General features: G+C 53.0%; 2 protein-coding genes across 15 annotated transcripts in view; one reads left to right on the top strand and one right to left on the bottom strand.

Annotated features, from left to right (window-relative positions):
* Positions 1-5,828: 5,828 nt before the first annotated feature.
* Positions 5,829-11,984, bottom strand: IDI1 (isopentenyl-diphosphate delta isomerase 1). Of its 4 annotated transcripts, none has more exons than XM_035713791.2 (5): positions 11,506-11,984; positions 10,175-10,347; positions 9,510-9,602; positions 8,589-8,719; positions 5,829-7,419 (listed from the first exon to the last, which is right to left on the bottom strand). In XM_035713791.2, exons 2-5 carry the CDS (start codon positions 10,314-10,316, stop codon positions 7,102-7,104), a joined length of 684 nt encoding a protein of 227 aa, XP_035569684.1. In that variant the 5' UTR covers positions 10,317-10,347; positions 11,506-11,984; the 3' UTR covers positions 5,829-7,101. The 4 variants fall into 4 exon arrangements, with proteins under 4 accessions (XP_035569684.1, XP_035569685.1, XP_048957362.1 ...); XM_035713792.2 differs by lacking the exon at positions 11,506-11,984 and adding an exon at positions 10,590-10,727; XM_049101405.1 differs by lacking the exon at positions 11,506-11,984 and adding an exon at positions 10,453-10,588.
* Positions 11,985-12,187: 203 nt separating this feature from the next.
* Positions 12,188-20,024, top strand: part of WDR37 (WD repeat domain 37) — an 89,073-nt gene continuing 81,236 nt past the window's right edge. For 2 of the 11 annotated variants that reach the window (XM_049101377.1, XM_049101374.1), the window contains exon 1: positions 12,590-12,740. The gene's annotated coding sequence lies outside the window, so the exon portion shown is untranslated. Of the gene's footprint in view, positions 12,305-12,588; positions 12,741-20,024 lie in introns of those variants that run through there. The other 9 variants (XM_049101395.1, XM_049101399.1, XM_049101403.1 and 6 more) reach the window with 7 other exon arrangements.

Below are 20,024 nucleotides of genomic sequence, written 5' to 3'. Positions count from 1 at the left end.
TACCTGATACCGCGCAGCAACTAAGGATGGCCTGTGCCGCTTGGGTGGCGGTGACCCGCGTATCCAGCGAGCCCCAAACACCCCAGCGCTGCCACGGGGTCACCTGCGGGCACCCGCTTCCCTTTCTCCCAAACACGTGGACGCAGAGTCCGAAGCACAGGACAGTGGGACGCAGAGTGCTGGAGACCTTCAGACAGTACCGGGGTAACCGCTGGGTCGTGCAGTGTCCAGCCAAGGCGCGTGGGCAGCAGGGCGCTTCTTGAGGACACCGCGTCGGATGGTCTGCAGTGGTTTGTCATGTGATGTCACTTTCTAACAAGTGTTGCATTTGGGGGGATATAAAGCAAGATTTTCACCTACGTGTGCTGCAAAGGATTCATTAAGAGAACATAAAACACAAGTGCTTCTGGGGAGACTGGAGCCCATCTCCTCGCGAGGATCACAGTCGCCGAGCTGTCCTGGAACTCGAGTCTCTGGAGGCTTGCGTCTTTAGGGACGCGCTTGGCTGGCAGGTCCATTCACTTTGGTCATTTTAGCCCTCGTGGCTTCGACGGTCACGGGTTCCCCACCCCAGCCCCGGGGAGCCACTGCGCCTGCGTGTTCCTGTGGCTGCTTGTGTGCTTCGGGGTTTGCTGAGGACCTTGCCCCCCGAAGATGAGGATTGTCACGGTAGATTGCTCGTTGCTGCTTCTAATGGCAGAGGTGTGGGCACAGGTGGGCCCCGTCCTTCAGTCCCCACCCGCCGAGCCACATGCAGGGGGTTTGAAGAGCCAGGGCCTGTTTCTTTGCATTTTTCCTGCTTTACCTTGTGGGGGCCAGACATTAAAGAATTAGGATTTTGAAAAGCAGCTGCTGTCAAGGGAATTTGGAAAGACCGCACGTGCCCAGGGGAGGACACATCGTCAGAGAACTAAGGAGACCTTCAGTCTTTACCTCTGGCTGGCACAGTGATGCCCCTCAAAACACCCAGCCGTTCTGGGGAAGGAGAATATCTGGTTTCCGGAATTACCACGTTAGGAGATTTCAGATGTCCGGTGTTCAACAAAATCATAAGGCATACAAAAAATGGGGCATGAACAAAAGAGCAATAGCAAAAAGTCCAATAGGTGCCCCCCAATTCCCAAGCTGGAAAGTACAAGTAATAAAACCAAAAAGATAGATGGGATGACATCAAATCTCTGTGCTTCCACGGAAATAACTGTGAAAGACACCTTATGAAATGGGAGATATTTGCAAACTTTTTTTTTATGAAATAAAACATCAATAAAAATAATTTTTTATGAAATTAATGTTCAGAACACATAAGGGATTCCTGCAACTCACCTAAAACCACCTGGTTAAAAATTGGGCAGGAAATTCAAACAATTCTCCAGAGAAGACGCACAAATAACCGGCACATGCAAAGATACTGAAAATCACTCATACAGAGAAATGAAGATGAAACCCACGTGAGCTCACTCCCGCGAGGATGGACACTCGAGAGAACACGGATGGTGGCGAAGGATGTAGAGAAATCGCAACCTTGTGCACTACTGTTGGGAACGCAACCGGGAGCAGTTCCTCTGGAGAAGAGTATGGAGGTTCCTCAAGTCCGAGTCCTCGGGTAACAGTGTGCACTATCCCGCCTGTCGGTACGGGGCCAAGAAATTCAGCGTAGGATGGCCCAGAGGCGTGTGCGGCCTCGCTTCCGAGCAGAATTACTCCGGATCCTCACTAGGAAGACGCTCCCGCCAGTGTGGGATGGCTGGCTGCAGAGGGGCCGGCCCGGGAGCCCGTGCAGCCCGCAGCCTCCAGGAGCCTGGCGCGTGGCGCGCCCGGACTGCAAGGGGCCCTGCTGAGGGAGGATAGCCGAGTGCCCTGTGGTTCACCCCAAAGTAGTAACTTAGTCAAAATTCCCGAAACACGGATTTGAGAGGTTGGAGCTGGGCCACGGGGAGTGTTTCATAGCGACAGTTTCAGTTGCAAGACGCAAGAGCACCAGAGATCTGTACACCTACGTGAACAGACTTACCAGCGTGCACTTGAAAATGGGTTAAGATGATAAACTTAAGGTTTAAGTGTTTTTTACCAGTAAAATTCCCAGCAAGGAAAAGCCCTGGTCCAGGTGGCTTCCCTGGTGAGTTGTGCCAAACATAAAAACCCCCTCCCATCCTTAAATGGTCCCCCCCCCCAAATGAAGGAAGGGTCCATTTCTACCTCATTCCATGAGGCCAGCATTGCCCGGATACCGAGACCAGATGGCATCACAAGAAAACCGGGGGCCAGGATCCCTCTGGAATATCGACCCTCGGGTCCTCAACGAAAAGCCAGCAGCCACAGCGTGCGCGTCGGAAGGATTGTGCGGCGTGATCGGTGGGGCCGGGCGTCGGGGGTGACCAGCGCGCAGGTGCCACACCACGTTGACAGCGAAGGACGAGAACCCCATGGGTCTCGCCGGGATGCGGAACGAGCACTTGGTGGGATTCAGTGCCCTTTCATGATGAAAGGACTCAACTGAGACGGAAGTTAGTGCCGCACAGTAAACGCCAGCTGTGGAAAACCCGTGGGCGGCGCCTCCCTGGGGGGTGCAAACCTGAAGGCCTCCTCAGGTCAGGGACGTGGCCCGCACGCCGCCCTGGCCACTCCGCGTAGCAGCCCCCAGTCCTCGCTGGGGCAGTTCATGAGAAAGAGAAGGAAAAGGCATACAAATTTGGAAGGAAACAAGTAAATCTTGTCTGCCCAGACAGCATGATTTTATTTGTAGGGAGCCCCAAGTGTTTCATGCCAAAAAATATGAACTCAGCAAACTTTCCAGGATGTAAAATAAAAAAAGACTTAACGATTCTATGCGTTAATGGTGAACAGCCCAGAACTACCTTAAAATAACCCATCTGTAATAGGATGAAAAGGAATACAACCCTTGGGAGTTAGCCGTGGACGTGAAAGGAGCGTCCACTGGAAGGCGTGACCTGTTGCCGGGAGAGGTGAGGACGCCCAGCGCTGAGTCCGTGCCCAGTGCCCTCTGCCCGCTGCGGCCTACGGATCCGGCGCGACCCTTGTCAAGGTCCCAGTGATGCTTTCTGTAGAAATCCGTCCGTCCTAAGGGTCACAGGGATGTTCAGGGAGTAGCTGAAAGAGTCAGGGAAGGAGCGAAACGGGAGGACTGCACGCTCCCTGGTCTCAGGCCGTGCCTCAGAGCTGCGGCAAGCAGAGGGCGCTCCTGCTGCTGCGGGGGGGATCAGGGGGGATGGGGGGGCGACCCTGCAGCCTTGTGGGGGGACCAAGGGCGCAAGGACGCCCGGACTCCGGGAGGGCAGGGGCCGCGGCCCCAGGACGGCAGCTCCCCCTGGGCGCCAACTTTCAGGGGCCTCCAGGGGGAGCAACTGGCCGTTGGCTCTGGGCCGGCAGCCACAGAGGGGCTGAGCAGCCCGGGGGGTGGGGGGGGTGGGGAACCCCCCGCAGTGCTGGAGGAAGCCCGAGCCCCGAGGGGGACAGTCCTGTCCTGCCCGGGAAGCGGGCCCCACGCGGGTGGCAGCACGCCTCATCGGGAGCACCTCCCCTCCCGCAGGTTTGTTAGCTTTCTTTTCGCTTTACTTCTCTCCCTTTTTAAAAAAAAATATTTTATTTATTTATTCATGAGAGACCCAGGCAGAGGGAGAAGCAGGCTCCATCCCTGCGGGGAGCCCAACATGGGACTCGATCCCAGGACCGTGGGGTCACGCCCTGGGCCGCAGGCAGGTGCTCAACCGCTGCGCCACCTGGGTGCCCCGCGTGTGTGTTTTCCGTAGACCCCACAGCCAACATGGGGCTTGGACTCAAGACCCTGAGATCGAGCCTCACGCTGCGCTGAGCCCGCCAGCTGTCCCACCTTGGGACTTATCTAAAGAAAATTTCAGGGGATCCCCCGGGTAGCGCAGCGGTTTAGTGCCGCCTTCAGCCCAGGGCGTGATCCTGGGGTCCCGGGATCGAGTCCCGCGTCGGGCCCCCTGCACGGAGCCTGCTCCTGCCTCGGCCTGGGTCTGCTTCTCTCTGGGGGTCTCATGAATAAATGAGTGGAACCTTTAAAAAAATAATAAAAAAAAAAGAGGCCTCGTTGCTGTGTGCTCGCCTTCCCCCAGCCCAGTGTGACGAAAACTCCGTTAGTAACGGAAGCTGCGGCCACCTGCTTGCGAACCTGCGGGCCCTCAGTCCCCGGCCCCGTCTCTGCGTCACGGGGGTCGCCCTGCCCCAGTCACTCCGCGGCCCCCTGTGCCCACGGGAGGGGCTGGAGCTTTCCTCCCTCCGTCTGCTTCAGGTCAGTTGAATTCTTGGTTCAGTGGAAGACTCTGGGGTGAGGGAGGCACCCTCCTTACCCGATACTGGGTTTTGTTTATTTACTTTATAAGTAGGATTCACGCTGGGCTTGAACTCATGACCCCGAGACCAAGACCGGAGCTGAAACCAAGAGCCGGGCGCTCCGCCGACTCAGCTGCCCAGGTGCCCCGGGTACTGTATTTTATTTTTATTTTTATTTTTATTTTATTATTTAAAGACAAGGAGCAAGCACAGAGGCAGAGGGAGGAGCAGGCTCGTCGCTGAGCGGGGGCCCGATGGGGACTCGATTCCGTGCCCCCGAGACCCCGGCCAGAGCCCCCGTGCCCGGGCCGCACTTAGGGGAAGGTCTGGCGTGTTCACCTGCCCGCGTGGGCGCTGAGCTGCTCCTGTTGGCCGCGCACGAGCCTGGGCTCCTGGCAGCCGCTGCAGCGGGGTCACCGGGCAGGGGTGTGTCCGGGCGCCGGGGACCCGGTGTGCTGTCCTCGCCCTGCCGCCGGCCGACCTCACGGCACGGAGAAGTGGGCGGCCGCTGCCTGCGTGGGCGCCCGTCCCCCCGGCCACAACCCCTGACGCCCCCGTGGGCAGCCCACGTGCCCAAGCCCGGCCGCCCTGCAGGAGCGAAGGCCGGTCATGGATGGGCGTGGAAAGCAGTGATTCTGGGGAGAAGCAGCCTCGGGGTAGGCGGGGGCTGCGTGGGCCCAGGTTGCCGCCTCCGCGCGGGAGCCGGGCTAGGACCACGGACGGAGGCCACCAGGGTTGGGGCGGAGGCAAAGGACCTGGAGAGGTGACCCATCGGGGCTCACATCTGGGCCAAGGCGAAGGGTCTACATTGGTGGGTGCCGCCGCGAAGGGGGGAAGCGTGGGGCTGCAGCGGCTGGCGGTGGCGGAGGGGGTGTGGGAGCAGGTGCAGGTGTGGGGGGCCGGGTCCTGCCACAGCGCCCTGCACCCCGGGGTCGCGGGCTTGAGCCCCACGTTGGGGTGCAGGCTGTGTGAAGTCTTCAGGATAGAATCGATGCTCTGAGACCACGCGAGGCAAGTGGGGCCGAGGCATGGGAAGGTGGCCTCGGGATCCCGGGGCCGTCGGGTCGGGCTCCCTGCTCAGCGGGGACACTGCTCTGCTCGCTGCCCCCCTCCCCAGCCTAGGATCTCGGGTCTCAAATAAAACTTTACAAGAAGTCAGCGAGGGGGCAGCGGGGGGCAGGTGGGCGCCGCCTTCAGCCCAGGGCGTGACCCCGGGTCCCGGGATTGAGTCCTGTGTCAGGCTCCCTGCAGGGACCCTGCTTCTCCCCCTGCCTGTGTCTCTGCCTCTCTGTCTCTCATGAATAAATAAATACAATCTTTAAAAAACAAAACTATTATAAAAAAGTTCCTTCATGAAACACATGGGAGAGCTCTGAGGGTTCATCAGGTCAAGGACCGTCCATCCTCTGACACGTCCACGGAGCTCCTGCTCTGGCCCCGTAACTTCATCAAAAGACTAAATTGTGGGATTAAAGTTTTACGGGATTAAAGTTTTGACAAACCAGACAACAATATTAAAATGTGGTAATTCCTTTTATTGGTTTTGCTTCTCAGTAAAATTAGTACTTGCCACATCGTCTTGCCTGAAGTTTTCAGCAACTCTTCAGGCTTAAGAAATGGGCTTTTCTACTGAATTCACAAAACATTTAGCTCTGTTAAATAATTTTTCATCTTCCCAGTGTTTATTATACAACATTCGAGGATAATACAGCTGTTGTAAGATTTCAGGTCCGAGAAATCTATGGCAAGAGTTTTAAAAAAATGCATTCGTCGAGGTACAATTTAAATACGAATAAATACACACCCCACACCCCGAATCTCATGTGGACATTAATCTTCCTGCAGATTTCCCCCCCTACAATACAGCCTGACTTTGGAGAACACTGGTTTTCAGCTGGGGGCGCCTGTGCCCCAGGAGGCACTTGGCACCTGGTGTCACTGTGACTCACGGGCAACAGGGGTGAATGGCTGTGGGCGGGCGGCAACCGGGAGTTGCTACACGTCCTACAACACACGGGGTAAACTCTCCCCATAAAGGACTACCACCCACACGCCAAGTGTCCAGCTTAAGAAATCCGGTGCTGGACTCCCTCAATTAACCCAATTCCCACTTTACAGACTGCCCGCCTGCCCGGCATGTTCCGAAAACACGTCAGGAAGGGGCAGAGGCTCTAACAGAAGGGACCTGAGCAGCATCGTCACCCACAGCAACGTGTGACTTTCAGCATCAAAATACTTCCCAAATGAGTAAACCACAGAATCAACTTAGAATGACAGAAATCAGAACACACACCGTTTAATTTCTCTTGAACCTGTTTTACTAGTTTAATCGGCTCGTATGGAAAGTTAGCTTGGACTGTTCTGGAGTAACTAAGCAAACAGTTCCCACTGCACATTTTTCTAGACTGATAAAAATGTAATGATTTATAAAGCATTTGGCAAAGAGCAAAGTGTGCGGACGATGTTTATCATGACATCTCAAAAATCAAGAGCTTCACTTATTTGTTTGGACTATGTGATTAGACAGGTTAAATGAAGTGAATCCCCCCCCCCTTTTTTAACTATAATCTCCCACATGTTTTTTACAAACAGCAACCCACACTTATGGGCCATGTGATACAAAGTGAACAAGTTGGTTGTACTTTTCCAAATTCTCGTTGTAATTGTAAAATACCAATATTTTAGATGATGAGTTCTTAAGGGGAACCAAAAATTAAAAAAAAATTCATATTAAGTTTACTAAGTGGAGAAATTTTTCCGTATTTTACTAATCACTCATCTCCACATTCACATTCTATGTATTTTCTCATGGTCAACGAACTGATTCAAATGATTTAAGTTATCCCACCACTTAAAGAGAAAAGCATCGGCGATAATCTGAAACCACGGAGTTATCTTAATTTCACCACGGGCTGCCTTTTCCAGAAGTTCTTTTAGCTCTTCCTTTGTCACGTAACAGTAGCTCTTAATCTCATTGGGATCTGGATTCAAGGTCACGTTCTTCCGCACGAACAGAATGTAATCAATTTCGTGTTCCCCCCAGATGCCGTCCGACTGAGCCTTGTAGTGAATTCGTGTTAGATAATTAATTTCTTCTGGAGGAACCTGGGATGAAAAGAAAACCTCAGCAAAAAACACCAACAACACGGGTAACGTCAAACAGCCCACCTCACTCCGTAACATCCTGAACACAACCGTAGCTGCAGAATTAGAATTCTTAAAACATTAATCTCCGAGTGATGACACATGAAGATAGTATTACAAAGTTTAACGTGCCTAGATTTTTTTCCCCCATATGACCAAAAAGTTAAGTTAAATTTATCGAAATATATATATATATATAAAAAAGCAGTTCCTCACACTAGATGTGTGACATTCTTCTTCACTTTTTTTAAATTTTTTTTTTGATTTTTATTTATTTTTCTTCTTCACATCTTAATGGTACTTTTCCAAGGGAAAAAAACTATTTGCTACAGGAGATATACTTTATTTACCCAGGTTTTATTTAAAAAGGGACAATGCCAGAAAAAAAGGAAGATTCCTATTTATCCAATCAGATTTATAGTACATATTTGTAAGGATTTCTGTATCATCTTTGATCTGATTAATTATAAAAATAGTTGGGACAGAAAAAAAAATAGTTGGGACGTCTGGCGGGGGGACTCAGTGGTTGAGCATCTGCCTTTGGCCCAGGGTGTGATCCCGGGGTCCCGGGATCGAGTCCTACATCGCTCTTCCCTCAGGGAGCCTGCTTCTCCCTCTGCCTGTATCTCTGCCTCTCTGTGTCTCTCGTGAATAAATAAGTTTCAAAAATATTCATAAAAATAGTTAATTTCATATACTGGTTATTAGATCAATCCATTTCAGCATTGAGCTAAATTCTCTTAAGTTGGGACGGCTGGGTGGCTCAGTAGGTGAAGCATCTGCCTTGGGCTCAGGTCGTGATCTTAGGGTCTTGGGATGGAGCCCCGTGTCAGGCTCCCTGCTCAGCGGGAGGCTGCTTCTCCCTCTCCCTCTGCAGCTCCCCTTGCTTGTGCTTAATCTCTCTCTCTCTCACTCTCAAAAAAAAAAAAAAAAAAAAAGATTCTCACATAATATGAGGAAATCAAAACTTAAATCATCTTTAATGGGGGGGCTTTCTGGGGCCAGGAACTCACAAGGTTACAAGGCAGAGACTCACCTTAAATTTAAAATTTTATTTAAAATGGTTTAATGCATATTTGAATCTGTAAACAAGATTTCAGCTTGTACAACTGTGCAGTAAACCTGGTTACCTCTTCCATGGGAATTCCTAATTCAGCCTCTAAACGCCTCTGTGCTGCTCGTCTTACTCCGATCGCGTCGCTTTCCTCAAGCTCTTGTGGATTACTTAATGGATGACTGCAACATGTGTTGGTAAAACAACCTGGAAGAGGTTAAAGCGTGTAGATTAACTGTTCTTTGAAACAGGTCTAAAAAAATCAAGAAAACTTAAAAGTAACAGGAAAATAAGGATTTCTAAGTCAATTATGATGAGCTATCAGTAACTGTTCTAGGAGACACGACTAGATAAGTTCTTTATGAACACCTGCTTAACCAAAGAGAGCGAAGTGTACACAGCTAAACCTACAACACTTGTAAAAACAGATGTTAGAAAGGCAGGTGGGGACGCCTGGGGGGCTCAGCGGTGGAGCAGCTGCCTTCTGCCCGGGGTGTGATCCTGGGTCTGGGACTGAGTCCCATGTTGGGCTCCCTGCTTCTCCCTTTGCCTGCGTCTCTGCTTCTCTCATGAATATATAAATAAAATAAAATAGAAAAAAAAGAAATACATGTACATATACAGGTAGGTAGGTTTGTTTTTGTGTGTGTTTTAAAAAATACTTATTTATTTATTCATGAGAGATAGAGAAAGAGAGAGGCAGAGACACAGGTAGAGGGAGAAGCAGGTTCCTCGCAGGGAGCCCGACGCGGGACTCGATCCCGGGACCCTGGGGTCACGGCCTGGGCCGAAGGCAGGCGCTCCTGCTGAGCCCCCAGGCGTCCCAGGCAGCAGTTTTCATCGCTGTTTTAGCAGGTTGCACTCATGCGACACGCTTCTTTATGCAGAACACGAAATGATGGCACCCACCGCATCGGCCTTTGCCACCAACGGTGCCCCTGGCAGAGCCACCTGGATCCACCTCCGCACAAAACGCTGAAGTCAGAAGCACACTGACCTGGAAAGGTGATCTTAGCATCCGACCTCTGCTGCAGCAGGAGCTTATTTTCTGTGTTGAATAAAAACACGCTGAAGGCTCGATGCAATAACCCTGCGGGCCAACACGAGCGGTTACTTCACTTCACGTAAAACAGCAGTTACGCGGCCCACTCAGCCCGCGGCCCAGAGCCCTGGACCCGCTGCAGACAGCGCACCTGCCTCCCAGCCGCCCTGCACCCCCCCCCCTCCCCCCCCCCCCGCCTCCCAGCCGCCCGGCCCCCGCACCTGCCCTCCCCGCACCTGCCCCCCCCACGCCCCCGAACGTGCCCCGCCGCCGCACACCTGCCCTCCTCGCACCTGTCCCCCCCGCCCGCGCACTTGCCCTCCCGGCACCTGCCCCCACCCCGCACACCTGCCCTCCCCGCACCTGCCCTCCCGCCCCCGCACGTGCCCCGCCGCCGCACACCTGCCCTCCCGGCACCTGCCCCCCGCCCCCGCACGTGCCCCGCCGCCGCACACCTGCCCTCCCCGCACCTGCCCCCACCCCGCACGTGCCCCGCCGCCGCACACCTGCCCTCCCGGCACCTGCCCCCACCCCGCACACCTGCCCTCCCCGCACCTGCCCTCCCGCCCCCGCACGTGCCCCGCCGCCGCACACACCCCCGCCCGCGCACCTGCCCCCACCTCGGTCTATGTTCTCGTTCAGGTGGCAGTTGTGCTTGGTCTCCGCCCCGATCCGCCGGTCGTGCTCATCGATGAGGATGCACATCTCGGCCAGCAGCTGCACCTGCTGCGCGTCCAGCTCGTCCAGGTCCACCTCCCGCATGCTGGCGGCCCGCCCGTCCCGGCCCGCGACCCTGGCGCCGACACACGACACACCACACACGACAGGAGCCCGTGAGCCCGGGCCGCTCCCGCAGCGCCCGCCGCCCGCCCGCCCGGCCCGGCCCGGCCCCGCCTACCCCGGGCTCCCGGCGCCCCGCCAGACACGCTCCGCCGCGCGCTCCTCCCCCGGGCCCCGCCCCCTCCTCCGCGCCGCCGGCCCAATCGCCAGCGCCCGCGCCACCGCGCGCCACATGCTCCGCAGCCAATCGCGCACCGGCTGCGCCTGACGTCACGATCGCGCGAGGGAGGGGCGGGGCCGCGTCCTGAGCCCGGGGCCCGCGGTTCCGCCCTCGGCGCCCCGGCGTCTGGCGATCGGGTCTCCACGGGCCCTTTTTAAAGCGGGGCGCCCGGAAGCGGGGGGCGGGCCGAGCGGCCCCGTCCACGCCCTCAGGCCGCGCGCACCGGGCGCCCCCGGCGGGCAAGCGCTCGTTACGGGGCCGGGGACGCTGCGCTCTCTCGTCCCGACGTCGGGGGCGGGACTACGGGCGGGGTCGCCCGGAGCGCGGCTGCCCGAGGCGGCCTAGGTGCGCCTGCGCGGCTCCCCCTCCCCGTGGTCCCGCCGCCCGGCCCCCGCCCCGCACCCACGCGCGGGCCCCTACGCGCCGGGCCGTCGCTCCCTCCCTGGGCCCCGGGGGCCCCGTTCACCCCATACGCCCTACACGTCACGGCCGCTCGGTATTAAAACACCAAACAGCAAAATCTGTTAACTGGTCATTTTAAAAAAATTATTTTATCTGCTTAGATCTTAAAAATGTCAAAATAACTAAAGTTCCCATCAGGTAACGCTTTTATTCCGAGATTGAATAAAGACTGAATAAAGTGTGCTTTATCCTTAATTCCGATTGCCTGTGAAATTATTTGTGTTTCAATACGGATCAACCGTGTACGAGCGCCCGTTCCTTCCTCTCCCGCCCGTGGGACTCGGGCTGTGGCCCGCGGCAGGAGCAGCTGCGGGGCCTCGTGTCTGGCCTCGGGGCACCTCTGGCCTTGGCCGTCACCGCAGCCTTCGGGAACCTCGGCTTCCTCTTCTGTATCGATCCCTGAACTATGCCAGAAATTTTAGGACTTATATTAGTGTTTGTTCGTTCATTTAAAGACGGTGATAAATACAAATCGACATTTGGATGAACCTGTTCTCCAAACAAGCACCGTCCGAAGAGGCAGCGGAGAGGTTGACCCTTGCAGGCCTCCCGGGCCCCCGCCGTGGCTCAGGTCCACGAAGAAACTCTCGCTTCACGGAGATACCCCGGAGAACCGGCAAGCAGCTCAGCCTTTTCCGATGATCATGGCCATTCTTTTTTGATGACACAGCAGGACACAAAAAAGGTAGTTTTTTGGCTCCACGTCTGACCCCCGGGGGCCCCTCTCACGCGTTATTCTGCGATATCAGGTCACTTGGAAAACCCCTAAACTACGCAGATGCTGCAGGTGTCAGCACACCTCGCCGCTCCGTACCCATCACCTGTCCCATCAGCAAGTTCCGCGAGGAGCCGTCAGGCCCTTGGCGGACAGCGAGGGAGCTCGCCGGGTCCGTGCCCCAGTTTCTGGGGGCTCAGCAAACAAACAAGTGTTTGCCGAGCACTCGTCTTCACCGTCCCGTGCAGCCGCAGCCCCGGACCCCGCCTGCGGCCCCGCAGGGAGGCCAGGCCCCTGACCCCGCGCCCGGGTCGGGCCGCTCGGCGCTCGGCCGCGGGGGTGGGCGCCCCGGGGGAGCAGCTGATGCTGTTGTCGCCGCGAGCCAATGGCGAACCCCGGCCCCGGCGAGGAGCGCGCGTGAGTCATCTCTGCGGAGGAGCCGCAACGTTCATAGCTGCCCCCGCCGCGGCGCCGCCGCCACATCCCGGCCCGCGGCCCGCAGCCCGCAGCCGCCCGCAGCCGCCCCCGGCCCGATGGCCGCGACCCCCGCGACCCCCGCGGGACCCCGCCGCGGTGAGTACCGGCGCAGCGCAGCCGCCCACACGGCCCGCCCGCGCCCCCGCGCCCGCGGGGGGGCGCCGGGCCGCGGGCCGGGGGCGGCGGCCGGGGGGAGGCGGAGGATCGCCGCCGCGCCCCCGCCGCCCCGGGCTCCCCGCGCCGCCGGCCCCCGCGGGCGCGGGCGGACGCGGCACTTCCGGCGCGCGCGGGGGGCGGGGGCGGGGGCGGGGGCGGGGCGGGACTTCCGGCGGCCTGCGCGCGAGGCGAGGTCGGAGCTTCCGGCGGCGCCGGAAGTGCGGGGCGTCGGGCTGCCGGGTCGCGGGGCCGCGTCAGGGCGGAGACTCGGGGTCCAGCGTCTGTCGGTCCGTCGCGGGCGCCGCGTGGTCGCGAACGGACGGACGGCGGCGCTCGGCGCGGTTGTTGGGCGGCGGCGGCGGCGGCGGCGGGCCAGGTGAGGCGGGGGGCGGGCGGCCGCGGCCTGCGCGCGGTGGGGGGCGTGCCCGCGTCCTTTGCAGCTCCGCGCCCGGGGTCGCGACGCTGCTGCCCGCGGAGCACGTGCGGGCCCGCCGCCCGGGGTCGCCGCCCGGGGTCGCCCGGTGCCCGGCGTGACCTGGGGTGACGCTGCGCCGGGCGCGCGGTGCTGCTGTCGGGCCGCGGCCTGCGCGGTGGGCGCCGTCGAGCTCGGGGCAGGGTGCAGCCCGGCTCCGCCTCGGGGGCTCCGGGCTCCAGCTGCTCCTGGAGATGCGGCCGCCGCGTCCCGGGGACTCCCCCCGGGCTGCCCCGCGCGCTGCCCGCTGCTGCCTCGCTCCCTGCGTGCGTCCCAGCCGCCCTCCCTTGCTCCCAGGGAGTGCTTGGGAGCCCCTCCGCGAGGACGTGGGAGTCGCGCCGGCGCGGCGAGGGGCACGTGGCGGCCCGCGGGCGCCGGGAGCTGCCGGGAGCTGCCGGGTGGCGCTTTGGGAGCGCGGAGTCCCGGAGGGAGCCGTTCGTGCGCCCCCGGTCAGGAGGTTTTTGGAGACCAGTAGGATTTTTTTTTTTTTCCCTCTCCATCAACTTCCTTAACGTGACCTGTCCTAGGATAGTGGGTTACTACCAACGTTTTGATGAAATGTGATTTGTTTTGGAATTTCAGGCTTTCGTTTCTGGTTATATTTAGGTGAAATGGCACAGCTTCCCCCCCCCCCCCCCCCAAGATTCATTTATTGATGATATTCACAGAGAGAGAGGCAGAGGCACGGGCAGAGGGAGAAGCAGGCTCCATGCAGGGAACCCGACGTGGGATTCGATCCCGGGACTCCAGGATCAGGCCCTGGGCTGAAGGCAGGTGCTGAACTGCTGAGCCACCAGGGCTGCCCGAGGTTTTTTAATTTATTCATAAGAGACACAGAGAGACAGAGACACAGGCAGAGGGAGAAGCAGGCTCCATGCAGGGAGCCTGATGTGGGACTCGATCCCAAGACCCGGGGTCATGGCCTGGGATGAAGGCAGGCGCCAAACCGCTGAGCACCCCCCTCCCCCCCCGCCCGGGCTGCCCCTGGCACAGCTTTTGACACGGGTTACACAAGGTTAGTTTTAAAGTGAAGGTGGTTTTTTTTTCCCCCTTTACAGTTATTTGTTTTTCTTCTTCTTCCCGCTCCTCCCTTTATAGTACTATAGCAGTTTACCAAAGTGTGTGCATCCTAACTACTCAGGAACTGTGCCTCACAGGGATGTTGGAGCAGTAACTGCAGTTCTTACAGACTGAGCACCTTTGTAGTGGTTCCTGTTTCTGCCCACCCCGTAACGGCGTTGCTGCAGTACGACTCACTGCACGTCCCTCCTCATCCAGCTCGCAGTCCATGCTGTAGCAGTTCACGCTGTAGCAGTTCGCTATTCCTTTCACACACACCTGCAGTTTCCTTGCCTGTCTCTGTAATCTCAACCTGAAAACCCTTTCAAGCCTTGGTGTTGGGTTTGTACTAACAGTGACCCATGGCCGGTGAAGAACGTAGACACTTTGGTTCCCCGGCCGAACAAGGGCTTGTTCTCCCCAGAGGGACTGGTGTGGAAGGAAGGAAGTGATGTTGGCGCCAGGGTGCACTGCTGGAGGAGGCAGAGGATGTGAACCAAGAGGACAGGAGTGAAATTTTGAAAAAGATTCAGGAAGAAAATTGCGATGGAAAGATTAACAGAAAAAAAAATTGAGAAGAGGTTAGAAAAACTAGAGGAACCTATCAGTGTAGTTTTGGAAGAATGGTGAAGGTGGCTGAGGAAATGAGTGGAAATAGCCAGGTGGTCTTCGACTGTGAAGCGCAGGGCCCAGGGATTATGAGCCCATATTTGAGATGGCACCTCACGGAGCTTCCGAGGGTACTAAGGGATAAAAAATCGACTCAGGATGAAAAATCTCCATTTGAGCCAGGTTTTGGGGAACCAAAAGCTGTTCCAGATTTATAGTTTATAATTGCATGAAGTGTATGTATTTGCTTGGAAGTTGATCAGTGCAAAAAGATTACTAGTGTATGGACGGTTTGGTGAAGTGCTAAAAACAAGAAAAGCCCAGAACAACAGCTTATGGGGTTTGTGGGGGGATGGAGGTGAGAGCCTCAGTGAAAGGCAGAGGGTGAAGATTTGTTTTTTGAAGTTCTATTTAAGTGATCTCTACACCCCAGTGAGGACTCAACACAGGGCCCCAAGGTCAGGAGTCACTCCTCCCACTGAGCCAGCCAAGCACTCCCAGAGGGTGAAGATTTTTAACATCAGTGATTAGAAGACTGCTGATTTCTTACTGAAGATAAGAAATATATAAGCTTTCCCAGATTTTCCAGTGTCTGGAAAGCCAGTGGTATGATACTTCAGAGAGAAAATCATGGATTCAAAACCTGCAACTTTGAGGGATGCCTGGTTGGCTCGGTTGGTAGAGTGTGTGAGTTTTTTTTTTTTTTTTTTTTTTTTTTTTCTTTTTCATTTTTTTTTTTTTTAATTTATTTGTGATAGTCACAGAGAGAGAGAGAATGAGGCAGAGACACAGGCAGAGGGAGAAGCAGGCTCCATGCACCGGGAGCCCGACGTGGGATTCGATCCCGGGTCTCCAGGATCGCGCCCTGGGCCAAAGGCAGGCGCCAAACCGCTGCGCCACCCAGGGATCCCGAGTGTGTGAGTTTTGATCTGATGGTTGTGATTTCGAGCCTTGGTGGGGTATAGAGTTTACTTAAAAAAGTCAAAAACCCAAAAAAACTATGACATTAAGGTGAAAGGAAGGTTGGTGTTGCAGTTTTTGCACTTTATATAACCAACTTGTAGAAGCTTTTAAATGCATTAATTTTTCAGCTTATACTTACTGGAATATTTCCAATGATGCAGGTCTTCAGAGAGGAAAGAAAAGACCTTTACTGGCTTATTTACTTGATTGAAATGTCTACAAAGTTTCCTCTTTTCTCTGTGGCTCCGTTAGGGACTGGTTTCACAAGGTTTTGTTATTTTTCTTCCTTTACGAAATGCGCCTTATAAACTGCAAGGTAACTATGGTAAATTGTTGTGTTAATGATTTTGACACAACTGAGATGCTTAATGAAGTGACTAATTAAAATGTGTAATCACTAACAAAGAATTATGTCTATCCCTATTTTTTTTATTGAAGAATATAATCTCTGGGTGTAAGATTCCATTAAGTCAGTTTGATTTCTTGGCCAGTATTTCGTATGTGACACGATTAAATAGTTCTAAATGTTTCCACTAAAAAATAAAAATAAAGAAAAAAAATCACTGAAATACTCTTAAGCGGGATCATATGAATTGCTTAACAATTTGGCTTTTTTTCAAGTTTTTCAAAAAATTTTTAAAGATTTTTTATTTATGAGAGAGCAAGAGGGAGAGCATGTGCGTGCATGCAAGCACAAGCATGGGGAGTGGCAGGCGGAGGGAGAGGGAGAAGCAGGCTGAGCAGGGAGCCCTACGTGGGGCTTGATCCCAGGAGCCTGGATAGTGACCTGCTGAAGGCAGAGGCTTAACTGACTCAGTCACCCGGGTGCCCCCAATTTGTCAAATTTAATATCAATGTAATCTTTGTGCATATGAAATTCAGCCAATTACAGATTCTGCTTTTTTTTAATTTCAGCCATCTCTAATTTCTATAGCTCATATTTTTCAGACTTCATCAGAAAATTGGTTCTTTAATTTTCAGTCAAAAATAAATTTTCCATATGTCATTTGAAGGAGTGCTGGCTTTATTAAATGTTGCTTGTTTCTACCAGTAACGTTCATTATAAGCTTTTTTATCATCTTATTGGAAGAGTAATGTTTGATAAGGCATCGAATCTAGAGGCATGATGGAGTCAAAATGCCCATCTCCACTTTAAGTGTAGATCTCTCCCAGATTTGTACATTTAGCCCAGTGGTCTTTGCGTCTCTAGATCTGTGTACTTCCTTCCCTCTTCTGTGTCTTAGGTCTTCAGAGGCATTGCAAACTTCATACCTTCAATATTTAGTTCTTGATTTCTTCTCCACATTTGCTGCCTCAATATCTCAATAATCTGATCTCTCTCACCTTCTTACTTCAGAAATGAGGGCTGAGGGCTGTGCTTGAAATCTCTCTTCTGCCCCACCGCCCTCCCCACCCCACATCCCTTCCTGTACCCTCTCATCTTAAGGGCCATCATTAATTGCCTAGACATTTACTAACTTCCTGACCAGCTTCTTCCCCACTCCTAGTCATCTGAGTTTTCTGTGTTTCCTACACAGCAAGAGTGATTTTTCATGCAAATTCGGTTGTCATTTTTTTACTTACACCTTGAAGTGGCTGGCTTTTTGTTCTAGAATAAAATCTAAACATAAAAGACCGACTCTAGGGATCCTGGGTGGCGCAGCGGTTTAGCGCCTGCCTTTGGCCTAGGGCACGATCCTGGGGACCCGGGATCGAATCCCACGTCGGGCTCCCTGCATGGAGCCTGCTTCTCCCTCTGCCTGTGTCTCTGCCTCTCTCTCTCTCTCTCTCTCTCTCTCTCTGTGACTGTCATGAATAAATAAATAAAATCTTTAAAAAAAAAAAAAAAGAAATGTAAAAAAAAAAAACTAAAAAAAAGACCGACTCTAAGCCTCTCTCTCCCACTTATTTTGTTACCATTCTCTCTATTGTTTGCTATGTTTTAGCCACATGATCTCTTTTTTAGAATCTCTAATAAACTAGTCTCATTCCCAGCTCTGGGTATTTGCACATGCTGTTCCTGTTCTTGGAAACCCCATTCCCCCTCTGCATGTCCATGGTTAACACTTCCTAATTCTTCAGTCTCAATTTAAAGGTCAGTTTCTCAGAGAAGCCTTGCTCTTTAGCTTGTATCTTGTCTTGTAATACTTGTACATCTTCCAGAGCAGTCACCGTAACTTCTAATTTCTTTCTTTCTTTTTTTTTTAAGATTTTATTTATTCATGAGACACACACACACACAGAGGGTGAGACACAGACGGAGGGAGAAGCAGGTTCCCTACAGGGAGCCTGATGTGAGACTCCATCCCAGGACCCTTGGATCACGCCCTGAGCCGAAGGCAGCCGCTCAACCACTGAGCCACCCAGGGATACCAACGACTTCTAATTTCTGTAATAAATCTTGAGATAATGTTTAAGGTCTGTCTCACAACCCTAAATACCTGAAAGTAGGGACCAGGCCTGTTTAGTTCATGGCTGTATTCCCAGTAGGCAGTGCTGTTATGAACGGAAGAGTATTTGATGTGTGACCTAAAATAAATGGCTGTTGATAATCTCCACTTTAAAGATGATAAAATTAAGCCTTAGGGAGGTGGTTGAGTACCTTGACCAAGGTTGTATAGCTAGTTGCTAAGAGATGTGTTTATTCATTCACTGACATATTCATCAAATATTTTGGGATGCATTTATGTCAGCCCACATGGTCAACCCTACAAGTATAGTAGTGAGCCCAAATAATATCCCAGGTAAGACATTGGTGGTGCTGTGGGAGGAGCATTTATTAAGTGAGTAAACCACAAGTAAGATCTAGATGTGGAGGTGATTAGGATCGTGTGGTGCTGTGACTAGCAGTGGTGGAAGGAAGCTGTTTTGAGGAGGTAACATTTAAGCAGAGGCTTCATGATGAAGTTGAGCTGATGCTTTGAAGAGTTGGGCGGGTTGCATGGCTTTAAAAGTCATGTTCTATTTTTTTTTTCCTTTTTAAAGATTTTATTTATTTATTTGACAGAGATAAAGAGCCAGACAGCATAAGCAGGAGGAATGGCAGAGGGAGAAGGAGAAGCAGGCTCCCTGCTGAGCAAGGAGCCAAATGTAGGATGTGGGGCTTGGTCCCAGGAACCTGGGATCATGACTTGAACCGAAGGTAGACGCTTAACCTGCTCAGGCACCCAGGCACCCCTGAAAGTCATGATCTTAACTGTTGTGCTCTTGTTTGGATTTTATTTCGACAGGTATTTAACTTACTTAACTGGATTATTTATCTCCATTTTATTTCACTAAGTATTTGAGGTGGCAGTAGTTCCACTCCTTGTTAGTTTTTAAGGAAGCAAAGTATTATTCATTGTATAGCCAGAATTTGTAAGTGGAATAAGGTGTGATGGATGAAAGGTGGCTACAAATTCTTTCTCATTCTTTTTCTTTCAGGAGGTTAAGTCTGTTTGCCCTCCACTTGAGTCTGGGTTGGCCTTGTGTCTTGGTTTGACAAATAGAATACCCAAAAAAGTGAGAAATAGAAGTTTAGAAAGAAAACCAAGAGAATTTTAGAGATAAAAGCTATAGTTATCTTGCTTCTATTTCATTTTTTAAAAAAAAAATCTGAGACTTGAATTGTTTACATAATACTATAGAAAATAGGTGATGATTTTAATAAATTAACAGATTTCAGAATTTTAAACCTAAAAACACATAATTATTTGACCAGTTTGAAAGTTTTTAATGTGATGTAAAAGAAGATTTGCTTCCTTGTTGCAATTTTAACACAAGTTTTGCACATAAAACTTGAGACACTAAAGGTCTCTGGTTTTGTACTTACGAAAATACAGAGTAGAGGTACTTCCCTATTGCACTAAGTATATCTGAAAACACTGGACGTTATATATAAAAATGTACAAGACTGAAAGGTGAAGAGGAGGAAGGATAGTGACTTGGTGTATTGGGACCTCAGAGATGACACAGAGCTGAGTTCCCTGGCTTTTTTTTCTTTATTTTAAAAATATTTTTAATTTTTATTTTATTAATTCATGAGAAACACACACACACACACACACACACACACACACACACACAGAGGCAAGACACAGGCAGAGGGAGAAGCAGGCTCCGTGCAGGGAGCCCGCATTGGGACTCGATCCCGGGACTCCAGGGTCACACCCTGGGCCGAAGGCGGCGCTAAACGGCTGAGCCACCCGGGATGCCCATTCCCTGGGTTTTCTTTTCGCCTCGTATGTCTCAGACTTGGGCCTGAAGAAGTAGCAACCCAGCAACACTGAAGGGCTCAGACCAAAAGCCTCCAGGAAAGCCTACTCTGGGCAAAAGTCCAGGAAAGTGACAGCCCTAGACAACACTTTTGGAAAACACTGCAGCACCTACCCTCACTCATGTCTACGGCTCGATGGAGAATCTAGACTTTTACCTTTGACAGTGGTATCAGAGAAGGCTGGGTGAGCAGCCAGTGGCGTTTTCGCCTGTGTTGGGTGATAGGAACATGCTCTTCCTGCTGGGGTGGTTTAGGAGAAAACTAGTAGAGATTCAGGAATGTTACCACTGCTTGGTGGTAAC

Source organism: Canis lupus, chromosome 2, assembly GCF_003254725.2.
Source record: "Canis lupus dingo isolate Sandy chromosome 2, ASM325472v2, whole genome shotgun sequence".
Classification (NCBI taxonomy): domain Eukaryota; kingdom Metazoa; phylum Chordata; class Mammalia; order Carnivora; family Canidae; genus Canis; species Canis lupus.
The sequence above is the reverse complement of the archived record's forward strand: the minus strand, read 5'-3'. Positions and strand labels throughout refer to the sequence as shown.

Coding starts and splice junctions, on each gene's coding strand:
- IDI1 (XM_049101410.1), bottom strand. CDS start 10,568: ATGTGGCGCGCGGTGGCGCGGGCGCTGGCGATTGGGCCGGCGGCGCGG. Junction 10,402..10,473: donor CGCGCGGCGGAGCGTGTCTG/GCGGGGCGCCGG, acceptor GCGCTGCGGGAG/CGGCCCGGGCTCACGGGCTC. Junction 8,720..9,509: donor TGCTAAGATCACCTTTCCAG/GTCAGTGTGCTT, acceptor AACCTCTTCCAG/GTTGTTTTACCAACACATGT.